General features: G+C 46.7%; 1 protein-coding gene across 1 annotated transcript in view; it reads left to right on the top strand.

Annotated features, from left to right (window-relative positions):
• Positions 1 to 12,088, top strand: part of CACNA1I (calcium voltage-gated channel subunit alpha1 I) — a 269,708-nt gene that overhangs the window by 149,721 nt on the left and 107,899 nt on the right. Inside the window, exon 4 of the mRNA XM_035128273.2 lies at positions 10,187 to 10,284. Within this exon, the coding sequence (XP_034984164.2) occupies positions 10,187 to 10,284 (98 nt within the window). The remainder of the gene's footprint in view (positions 1 to 10,186; positions 10,285 to 12,088) is intronic.

Genomic DNA, 12,088 nt, shown 5'->3' with positions numbered 1-12,088 from the left:
TTGACACATGCTCTCTTTATCTTTTGGACTGGGAGCAGAGCTGAGTGATGGATCACAGGGAGCAGGCAGCCTTTGGGTTAGATGCACGGGAGGATAAGGCCAGAGCCTAGCGCTGGGCAAGAAGTGCTGATTCAGCAACCGGAGCAAACTTTGATAGTTAATAATGCATGAAGTGAATTAGGTGCTGACAGCTCTCAAGCTCAGAGCCTTTGCTATGTAATTATGTTCTGTTGAACTTACAAAATGTCTTATTTTTGGGAAAAGAGTCGGAGCACATTATAATCAAGCATTCGTGTAGCACCTCTGATCTGCAGAGCGTTTGATAAGCTTCATCTTTGCTGTAACCCCATGAAATAGTTCACCCATTTTACAGACGGGAAGCTGAAGCTGGGAGATGAGCGACTGGCCTCAGTGAATGCCGGGCTGTCTGAAGCTGGGATTTGAACTTATGTTTCTTAGAATCAAACACACTAGAATGCAGAAATGTTCTGTTGCCCCATTTATGTTCCCCTCCTTTTGTAACAAATGCCAGAAAAATTAGCTATGTTGGTCAATTGCAATAATGCCAACATAGAATCAGCTGGCACATTTCTTGCAATGTAAGCATTGGTGGGCCTGAGCATTCTTTGTTAGATGCTTGATGCGATATATAAATATACTAGGGAAGAAAAAAAACTGCTTTCCCCCCCTTTTTCTTTTTACAAAGTGAGAGGGAAAGGTCAATACAAGAGCTAGCTATTGGTATGTTATAGTAGTATTCAGAGCACACATTAATACCGAATCCAGTCTGATGACAAGGCACAGAGTGATCAATAGCATGAGGCAAGACAATTTCTTCTTGTAATGAGCTAGCCATATCCTGCGTTTGTTGAGGCTGAATCCCAAAGTGTCAGATTTGCTAAGGCATTCCAGTTTGGCAGCTTCATGTTGGTGGACTCTGTTTGTTGTTTTAGTTTATTAATATCTGATTTGTTTCCATGCATCCCTTTATGTAAAGACCTGGCTAGTCAGCCTATGCAAACAGCAAAAGGGCACTGATGGCAGATGACAGTATATATTGTGTTAGATTAGAAGATGTGTAGTCTTAGGTGGATCTCCTTGCTGAAAATAATTTGCTTCAAAATAGCCCCTGGCCTGGAAATGCAATAGGCATGAGGACTGAAGCATTTCCTGTTGGGGAAATACTGTACCTGGGGAATACAGGTTAATCCTGAAGTCCCACGTCCGTGGGGAACTACAAAGAAAAAATGGCTGACCCTGAATTTGAAAATAGCAGGAGGGGCTTTGAACTTATTCTTTAGCCAAAACTGTCCACCAGCAGAGTTTAAAACACAGATCTATGCAGCATTTGCAAAGTATGGGGGATATCTGTTGTTAGACCTTTAAATGTCCCACTATTGAGCACTTACAATTCTCACCTGGCTCTACCCCTCTCGGAGTGAATAGACAACAGCATTTAGTAAGTTTAAATGCTTTACTTATAGTAATCACAGGTCTCACTTATGCAGTGTTCAGTGCTACAACATAAACAACAACAACACACACACACACACACACACAGAGAGAGAGAGAGAGAGAGAGAGAGAGAGAGAGAGAGAGAGAGAGAGAGAGAGAGAGAGAGAGAGAACTTGGTCTGATTCTGAAGCACCAGCCTCAGACACGTGCTCAGCTTACGTGGCTCAAAAAGAAGAGAGTGAGAAAGGAACAGGAAACAAGCCTTTTTTTCCTTCCTCTCCAATGGTGAGGGGTCATAACCAATCTGACTCTTCTCTGTGATTTTTAACCCCTTTCGTACTGGCAATTATGCACAATTTTGTTTGGCTTCATAAATCTCCCACATTTCCCCAGTGCTGTTATCTTGGAATAAGGACACAGGTGAATAGACCTTCTTGTAACATCTTCCTCCTAAGAATAAGTATCTATCTTTGCTTAAATTTCAATGGCTTCGGGTAATGAGGAGACTATGGTGGGTTCTCTAATTCCTTTTGGGTACACATGGCAACCGTCAGGAGAATTCTGCCCTCTGCCCTGATGGTGTGAGAGAGGAATGAGGCAGGAGATAGTATGCAAGCATACCCGCAAATGCAGAGGAATGATTTGCACATACATGTTGACTGCTTGATGAATGCAGCATCAAATATCGACTTCCATGTGTGATTGGACAATTCTGAGGTGACAGTTCTTCTGTCTGGGGCATTGTGTCTTCTCCCAATGCCTTGTACACAACAGCGCTGAAAATGAATTACAATACATCAAATGATGTGCATGCATGAGTGAACCAGACCTGAGGCTTCTCAAGATGCAAGGCAGGAGATCCATTGCTGTCTTCCAGTTGAATAGATTGATGCACTTACAAAAAGCACTCTCAGAGCATAGCAGCACTTGTTTGACATGCTTGTGCTTGAAGTGAGTCCACTGGCATACATGCTCATTTTAGTTGTAAGACCTGGGTGGTTGGGGGCAAAATGGAGGCTTTCTGCACACAAAGTACATGCTTCACCACTGAGCAATGGCACCCTTCTCAAATAGGGTTTGGTTCTCGAACTCATCAGTCAGTCATTTGCCAACTTTAATGCACTTGTTGTTGGCCTGGATAACTTTCAGGATTAGACTTGTTGTCCTGAGAATGTAGAAGCATCCTTGGGAAAGGTCTAGGTGTATTCCTCTTCTCTTAGTGGGTATTTGAGAGGTGCATTTTGTGGATACTAATTCACACACCCCTGGGCTGTGGAATGCCCTGTCACTCTTTCCTCAAGGGCCCAGGCAAGACCAAGTATTTCCTCCACCACTCAATGAATGGGCAAACAAATATTCATCAGTGAAGTATTACAGTTGAACTATTTCTTACAGCATGCCAAGGAAAAGGGGCTTTGTGTAAGCGGACTCCAGCGTGCACCATGAAAGAGCAGAACAAAACCATATTTCAGTGGAGCCAGTTCATTAACTGGTTAAAATACCTATGACAGTATTTCAGTGCATGTGGCATTTTGACGCAATTTAATGAAGGAGAAAAGGCTTTGCTGTCAAACTCTCACAGACAAACCATTTATTGTTTGGAAAGTGCATCACCTGTTTGGGAAAAAGAACATAAATGGTTTATGACAGTGCCATCAGCCCTGCAAATTCTTCCATGGGGGACCGCACTGAATTTTAACATGATTCATGAATTAATTGTTTAATTATACCAGTTAATTCTATCAGCTCTAATCCCTTTTGATCTTGAACGTTCAGGAGCAAGGCTTCAGAGAGTTGGGTTCTCTTTTTGATCCCCTTCCCTGTGACACTCAGCCTCATTCCTTGTTTCTCTAAAGAGGAGCTGGCAATAGCTGTTGTGCCTGCCATAAAGAGGGATTTAAGAACATATGGAGAGGCCTGCTGGAATAGACCAGATGTTCATTCAGTTCCCCACAGTGGCAAACTAAATGCTTCCAAAGCAGCTCACAAGTAGGCAATGGAAGGCATCAGCCAGCCATCCCCACAACGCTTTCCTGGTCAGACCCACCATTAGACAGATGGAGGAAGCAGCCACCTCAGGCTGCAGATCTTGAGTAGCAGGAAGCAGCACTGAGGTCTTGGAGGAGAGACCTGCATATGCTGTACTGTCTGTCTACCCAGCATCCCCTAAGGTAGCCTTCTGCCCTCAGGTGCGCTGTCCTGTTGCTGGAGCAAGATTCAGCTCCCAGTCCTATCAGCTTCTGCACATAGGAATAGAGGAAGTTGCCTTATACTATGTCAAACCATTGGCCCATCTACCTCAATATTGTCTTCGCTGATTAACGTAAGAACAGCCTGCTGGATCAGGCCAATGGCCCATCTAATCTAGCATCCTTTTCTCATGCTGGCCAATCAGATGTTGGTGGGAAACTAGCATCAGCTCTCCAGGATTTTAGAAAGGGATCACAGTCAACTCTTCCTGAAAATGCTGTGGATTGGACCCCAACTATGAAGTAGGTGATCTACAGCTGAGCTACAGCCCTTCCCCAAGGAAGTGGGGGGCAGAACCATCTTGTCATTCATCCCAGGCAGCAAAATGTCTGAGGCCAGCCCTGAGCACCTGACATTCCATGACATACAGCCTCCAAACATTTTTACAGGCTCTTTCTTTATAGATGCAAACTAAAGTAAAAGAAACCATGTTCTAAGCCAGGCATCCCCAAACTGCGGCCCTCCAGATGTTTTGGCCTACAACTCCCATGATCCCTAGCTAACGGGACCAGTGGTCAGGGATGATGGGGATTGTAGTCCAAAACATCTGGAGGGCCAAAGTTTGGGGTTGCCTGTTCTAAGCCATTGCCCAGTAAGAGGCAAACTTGCCCCTCCCCACCCCTCTTATAGCAGTCAGGCCAATTAGTATAAGCCATTGTGATGACAGGCAGGCACCCTGGAGCTTAATGTGTTTTAAATTAAAATGGTTCATTATTAACTTTAAGTGGCAAATTCATCTAGTTGTAAATAGGTTGTTTCCATTTCAGGTAGACTTTGAGGCTTTCCCTTCGCACCCTCATTTCAGATTAAAATTTTGTTTCCCCATTCCGGTCTTAAAATGCATTGGTTTTGTATTAAGGGACCCAGGTGGCGCTGTGGTTAAACCACTGAGCCTAGGGCTTGCTGATCAGAAGGTCAGCGGTTCGAATCCCTGCGACGGGGTGAGCTCCCGTTGCTCGGTCCCAGCTCCTGCCAACCTAGCAGTTCGAAAGCACCTCAAAATGCAAGTAGATAAATAGGAACCGCTCCAGCGGGAAGGTAAACGGCGTTTCCATGTGCTGCTCTGGTTTGCCAGAAGCAGCTTTGTCATGCTGGCCACATGACCTGGAAGCTATACGCCGGCTCCATCGGCCAATAATGCGAGATGAGCGCCGCAACCCCAGAGTCGGTCACGACTGGACCTAATGGTCAGGGGTCCCTTTACCTTTACCTTTATTGCAATGGAATAGTACATCTAAATGGGAGCATTTTGAAGTGATAGTGCCCCGAAGAATGGAAGAGTCACTCCTCTTCACCCTTCAATGAATTTTTTAAAAAGAAACGAAACAAAATATTTCCTTTTTAACAGCTCTCAGGTTGAGGGGTTTATGCTGGGTCATCGTCACTGTCTGAGCCAGCCCTCAGCCTCCCCCACACCACAGTCAGCAACTGCTCTGCTTTAAAGGTTATTCAGGAAAAAAATCCTGCTGCGTAGGCTGCAAGGTTTTGTGAAAGCCCAGATACTCTATTTGTCTGTGTTTCCCTTAATTGGGGTGCAGCAGGTCAAGCCTGCAATAGAGATGCAGCCGTACCTGAAACAAGACTTTCACCTCATCGAAGCCAGCAGAGATTTTGTTATTGACTCCCAGCGAGGGCACTTGGCACAAATCTCCTCCAGGGAAGATTCATAAAATCCAAAGTCACTGTAAGGCTGCAATCCTATGCACACATTTGCTTGAGCTCACAGACTTATATCTGAGCACATAGGATTGGCCTGCTGGGCATTTTCACATAGGGTGCTTAAAGTCACTCTTTCCACTTTCAGTTTGTGCTGTGAATGCCCACCCTCCCTCCCCATCCAGTCATTTATCAGAATGCACATTTGCATTCAAATGTGGACGCAGGTGGTGCTGTGGGTTAAACCACAGAGCCTAGGGCTTGCTGATCAGAAGGTCAGCGGTTCGAATCCCTGCAACGGGGTGAGCTCCCATTGTTTGGTCCCAGCTCCTGCCAACCTAGCAGTTCAAAAGCACATCAAAGTGCAAGTAGATAAATAGGTACCCCTACAGCGGGAAGGTAAACAGTGTTTCCGTGTGCTGCTCTGGTTCGCCAGAAGCGACTTTGTCATGCTGGCTACCTGACCTGGAAGCTGTACACTGGCTCCCTCGGCCAATAATGTAAGATGAGCGCCGCAACCCCAGAGTCGGTCACGACTGGACCTAATGGTCAGGGGTCCCTTTACCTTTACATTTGCATTTGCATTACAGAAATGCCCTTCTTCCACTCTCCCTTCTGCCTTAACAAGGACCAGACATGCTTATAAACATCATACAAGGAGCTCTCAAGGACCACTTAAGTTACATGTCTAAAAATACTCTATAAGCCAGTCTATCTGTGACTAAGATGGAATGAGACCATGGGTCAGTCAGACTTCATGAGCCTCTGTTCCACTCAGGATTAGACCTGTATAACCACATGTTTCTCTTTCCACATAAGACACCTCAGCTCCTGCTATACCCTTTCCTTATGCAATACTGGAAAGCTCTGTGCTTGGCCACCAGCTAAGCTCCAAACCAAACCCCTCTCTCTGACTTGGGTTCCTCCAGCTTGATTCTTTATTCTCCCCACTCCCCCTACCTAATATATTTAAATCCCACCTTTCAAGGAGGCTAGCAGTAAATGAAAACACATAATCAACTTGACTTTAAAAAAAAGTTAATGGTGACTTATGAAGGCTCTGTGGGAAATGTCTCCTTCTTCAGGCCTTATACTCCCCTCCTTCTGGTGTTTCAATTAGTTTCCCTTGAAGGTTTTAAGGTGACCATCCGAGGTCTCCACTTGAATCCCTCATCCCAGCTCACATTTCCTTCCTGCACTTATTTCCTCCAGCATAGTCAGCTGAGAGAAGTCTACTTAGCCATCCTTGGGAATGCCTGATGGTGAGAAAATGAACTTTTAATAAGCCCTGAGAGGCAGATCCAGACACTGCTGCCTACATGCATTCAGTTTCTATTCCCCTCATGTCCCTCTGTTATTTGCCTTCTGGCATACCAGTCCTTCCTAGAATGTTATTGGAGCCAAACTGGTTGAAGTAAGGATATATCATCCTATGTGCATGGTTCATTCAGAGCACAGGACTTGCTCAGCTGTGCTTGATGCTAGTTGGAGATGGTTTAGACTCCTAACGCCAGTCAGTCCAGCCCACTAGGAATGTGCCTTCTCAAAGATGAAAGGCAGCAGAGTGGGAAGAACCCACTGTAGATTACCTCCCCCCCAAGCAGTTCAGGGTGCCATGTATGCCCTTAGCTAAGAAAGAAGTTGGAATTTGGATATGTATGGAATGAGTGAGCAGGAAAGAACCATCACAGAAGGTAGGGGTGGGCTGTGAACAAGGATGACATCATTCTTTTACAGTGGGCTGAAATGTCATGTGAGTGTATTATTCTGGCAGGTGTTCTGGTAAGCCCGTTTTTAGCAGGGGGAATAGTTCCATTTGAGCAAGGGCTGAAGAGTAAGTACTATTAGGTAGCTAAGTTGCAGGTGAAGTGCTTCTTCAGCCACTCCTCCCAGAGAGAACGGCAACAGATGCTCCACCTCGCCTTTCGTTCATTAGCTGTCCAGTTCTGTGCATGATCCAAGACAACAGAAAACAGAACCAAAAAGTTCAACTTTTTTCCTGTCCTGTTCTGACCATGAGCCCACAGGGCTCATGAAAGTTGTCTGACAGTGGCTCACCTGGTCAATTGTCAAGTCACATAGTTAGGGAGATTGTAGTGGCAGGCTGGAATTTCAGGACCTTGGATAGCTCCAAGTGAACATCTTGCTCTGTATGAGCTCTGGACCTCAATTGAGATCCTTTATCTTCCTTGGGCTAGATCACCCCTCCAAGGCTCTGCTCCCTTCCTGACCAGGAGAACATTAAAGGAACATTCTTCTGGCCCAGAGCTTGCCATTCAGTTACTTACCAGACATCTCCCACCTTGGGTGTTGCTTTCCCTTGTTGCCAAACAGGCGTGGGGGTGGGGAGGATGAGGCTCCTATTGTAAAGGGGAAAGGTTTCTCATGGGAATCTGATTCAGGAGTCCCAAATTGAAAGTTCTGATTCACAGCGCTCTTGGCTTTAGTTCAGGCTCAGGGTCCAATTGGACCCTGTCTGGGTTCAGCATCAATGCAGCTTTACACTGCTGGTCTTCCAGTCTCGGCTGTGTTCCTCCCTCTCTGTGCCACTCAGGGTCAGTCAAGGTTAAGGCAGGTTCATATGGAAAACAGGACACTGCCAAATTTCCTGCTGCCAGCATCTCAGTTGGTGTTGGTGTGAGGCCTGATTGAAGCATAATGCCATGTGCACCATAAAAAATTACCTATTCAAATACAGCTCTCTTTCCATTAAACGCTGGACTCTCCTTCATTGGAGGTTTTTAAACAGAAATTTGGTGGCCATCTGTCAGGAGTTCTTTAGCTGTGATTCCTGCTTTGCAAGGGGTAGGACAAGATGATGCTTTGGGCCCCTTCCAATTCTATGATTCTATAAAATGAGGTTTGTGCAAGCTACATCTCCAAAACCTAGGCCATGGGTCCCTGGCTTGCTAATGCTGATTGACAAGTAATGCAAATTTATTTATACATAATGCCAGTTCAATGAAACATAGACTTGGGAAGTTGGGAACAGGGGGTTAAACACACTCAGCATCACTTTTACAGCATGCTTGGGACAGCTCTGTGTATTTACTTGCTTATTTAGTTGACCTTTCTACCCTGCCTTTCTATCAGACCAGCCCACCAAGGCAGCTCATGACATCTCATTAATAAAACTATTGTAACAAAGCAGTTTAAAACAATGGTGCATAAAACACAACCAACATGAGAACAAAACCAGACACACACACACACAGCCAAAAAAAAATCAGGAAGAGCACCAAATAATGACTTCTTAAGGCCCAAAGATCTTCTTTAAAAACCCAGCGTTTGCTGCTTCTCAAAAGGTCAGCAGTGAAGTGCACTGGCAGGCTCTCATCACCATAGTAAAAATAAAAAATGGATGGGGAGCATTCATATCCACCATGCTTTGAATGCCAAGGGGACAATCAACAGGGGTGCACAGAGTTATGTTCATGGGGAGGAGGAGAGGTCTTTCAGGTGTCCTAATCCCAGACTTCTGAAGGTCTTAAGGGTGGAGGAAGGGGGTGCTGTGGGTGCGGCCCGCCCCGGGTGTCATCCTTGAAGGAAGGTGACACCGTCGCCCCACCCCCCTGGGATGCTTGTCGTGGGCAGCGCCCCCCTGGGATGCTAGCCTCACCCCTGAAGGCGGCTAGCCCCGCCCCCAGGTGCACAGCATGTGTGCCGCTCTGGGTGCCAAAGCAGCTAGCTCTGCCTCTGCTTAAGGGTCACAACCAGCACTTCGAATTTGGCTCAGAAACAAATTGGTAACCACCAGTGAAGTTGGAATAGCACCGGAGAGTGGAAGTGATAGGAGTGTCTTTCCAGAGAAACCTTCTGCATTATGAACTAACTAAAGTTTCCAAAGGCTCTTGAAAGGCAGTTGCATGATACTGAAAGGGAGAGGCCTATGGGTTCAGAGGACCAGATGCGAGGAGGGAGGTCTTTGGCAGTCAGATTTTGTCATCGCCATCTCTCCCACCACCAGTTTCTCATCTCTAAATAGCAGTATCTGCTTTCTTACATCCAAGGAAACTCCTAGAAAATATGTATTGCATACACAAGTGCCACTATCTGGGTCAGGAAATCTGTTTGTGGTCAGTGTCATGCTAACCTTTCTCCCTCCCCCATCAAGCCTCTGTGGTTCAGGAACTCACTTCCAATGTTTTTTGGCTTGGTGACCCCTTTGCTGATCTTTTCTCTTCCGCTTCCAGGGCAATAGGGGGGTGCAGTGTTCTATAACCACTGGTTATTTTGCTGCAGCAAAGCCCCTTATCCCTTGCAACAAACAAAGCAGGTAAATGCCAGGAAGAGGGCTCAGCGGAGTCTCTGGGTTAGGAGTTCCTGACAGCTTATCAGAGCTGCTCTTTCAGCTCATCTCTATTCCAAAGGGCATGGATTATGGCAGCTCGATTTTCCACCCTGGGATTTTGGCGCCTGCTTCTGTGAAGCACCAGGTGCTCATGCTCAATTCTAAGGGTCTCCCAGAGGGGCTCCGTGCTCTGATCATTGTCTCAATACTGTCACCAACACCCCTCCCATTGACATGCAGCGTGAGATATGCCGCCCTGAATGTCAGTCATTTGCTTGGTATCACCAGCCTTGGCGAGCGGGCAGGAGGCACACTCACATATGATTAGCATGCGTGGAGCAGTGTTCATTTCTAATACTTCTCTACCAGGATAGAGTCTCAGGATAGTCTGATGAGGAAGAAATGACACACTGAAGGGATTTTGTGCCATCCTGCCTATGTGAACAGTTTCAGCTCCTGCCTTGCTCATCTCCCCTGCCAGTTTCAAGCATGTCTCTCACTTTCCATTATCTTTCCTCTCTCCTTTTTTTGCAGGATGGTGGAATATTCTCTGGATCTCCAGAATATCAACCTGTCTGCAATCCGCACTGTGCGCGTCCTGAGGCCCCTCAAAGCCATCAACCGTGTGCCTAGTAAGTCTACCTGCCTTTCTTCTTTCAATATCTCTCTCACACACTGTTTTCTTAGGGGGGGGGGGTTGGGGTTGAGAGCACACATACTCATCCAGCACATTCAGAACTTACCAGCCACATGGCACCTGTGTCCAGCCCCTGCTGATCTCTTGCACCCATTTGCACTGCTGTCTGGGGAAGCTTTCTTAGGGCAGGTGTGCATGCAGGTTGCAAGGAGAGCAAACCAGCTTATCCAGCACATCCAGTACCTTCCAGCTACTCGGTACCTGAACCCAGACTATGCTGATCTCTCCCACCCTCCTGAACTGCTGTCTGGGGAATTCATGAGCTGTGCATGGACAGCAAGATCCTCTTTAGAGAAAGGCAACATTCACAACAAATTCTGAGCTAAAACACTAAACTGGTATTAAAGGGACTTTAGAACAGGCCTTACTAAGAAATACTTAGCAAGGCTTCTGCAAAAGGAAGTTCTGTCTTACCAGCATTTTGATGTTTGTTGGAAGCATTATCAGGCAGATGGGTAAGGGGGGATATGGGAGGGATTCCCCTAACCTGGCCGTCTGTTTATTCAGAATGCTTCATTTTGGAAAGGTTATGGTGCCCAGGGGCATACCCAGGATCAAAACGGGGGGGGGGCAAGAGAGCGGAAGAGAGAGGGAAGGAGGGAGGGAGGGAAGAGAAGGAAGGAAGGAAGGAAGGAAGGAAGGAAGGAAGGAAGGAAGGAAGGAAGGAAGGAAGGGGTTTGTGTGTGTGAGAGAGAGAAGGGAGGGAGGGAGGGAGGGAGGGAGGGAGGGAGGGAGGGAGAAAAAGGAAGGAAGGAAGAGGGGGGAAGGAAGGGGGGAAGGAAGGAAGAATGGAGCTCCCGTCCTCCCCACCCCCCAGCTCAGACTGCTCCTCCCCCCTCCCATGTTCTTGTCGCTGGCTGCAGCTGCGGAGGGGGCGGAAACAGCCTGATTTCCATAACCCACAGCGACTTTTCCCCTTCAGTTTTCAGAGGGGAAAAGTGCGGGTTATGGTCCATAAAATACGGCAATTATATATTTATTTATTTATTTGCCCCTCTCTGGGTACGCCCATGATGGTGCCAATGGTTGGCCACTTCAGGTTACATTACCTTGTTGTGGGTCATGGTGTAAGTGCTGAACACCATTTTAGAGAAAAAGTCTCTCATATTTGTGGTCCTTTTAGAGAGTGGGGGGTTTCGCCAAATGGTTGTGTCAGCGATAGGGGGAATTTGAGAGACACGAGTAAACAGCTTTGATTATGAATGCTTCAAACCTGTACTGCTCTTCCTTTTATGAAACTGGAGTCTTTGGGAGATCTGCCTGCTGTAGAGAAGGAAGTCAGGCTTACTGTGCTCCACCTGGGCTTGTCCTACATTTATCAATATCTTCTGTGTAAGGGACTTGCTATTAGACCCAATGGCTAGGGCATCATTAAGAAGAGTTGGGACACAGAGGGCTGCTTTTGCTGCTGCTCTCTCTACTCTTCCACATCTTTCTCACACCATTGCAATACTTGCTGTGACTATGCTAAGCCCCAGAACCGTGACTACGGAGCAGAGCCTTTGCCTTGCATGCAAAAGGTACAGTGGTACCTTCGGGTAACATAATTTCGGGTTGCGAACACGGCAAACACGGAAGTGTATACTTCCAGGTTTCGCTGCGCATGCATGCACAGAAGCACTCTATCGTGCTGTGCGCATGCGCATAAGCGGTGCCCCTGGATATGGACTTTTCGGGGTAAGTACGGACCCCTGGGATTAATTAAGTTTGTATCCGGAGGGTCCACTGTATTAGGTTCA

The sequence above is a fragment of the Zootoca vivipara genome, chromosome 10, assembly GCF_963506605.1.
Source record: "Zootoca vivipara chromosome 10, rZooViv1.1, whole genome shotgun sequence".
NCBI classification, from domain to species: domain Eukaryota; kingdom Metazoa; phylum Chordata; class Lepidosauria; order Squamata; family Lacertidae; genus Zootoca; species Zootoca vivipara.
This window is presented reverse-complemented; position numbering and strand designations above follow the sequence as displayed.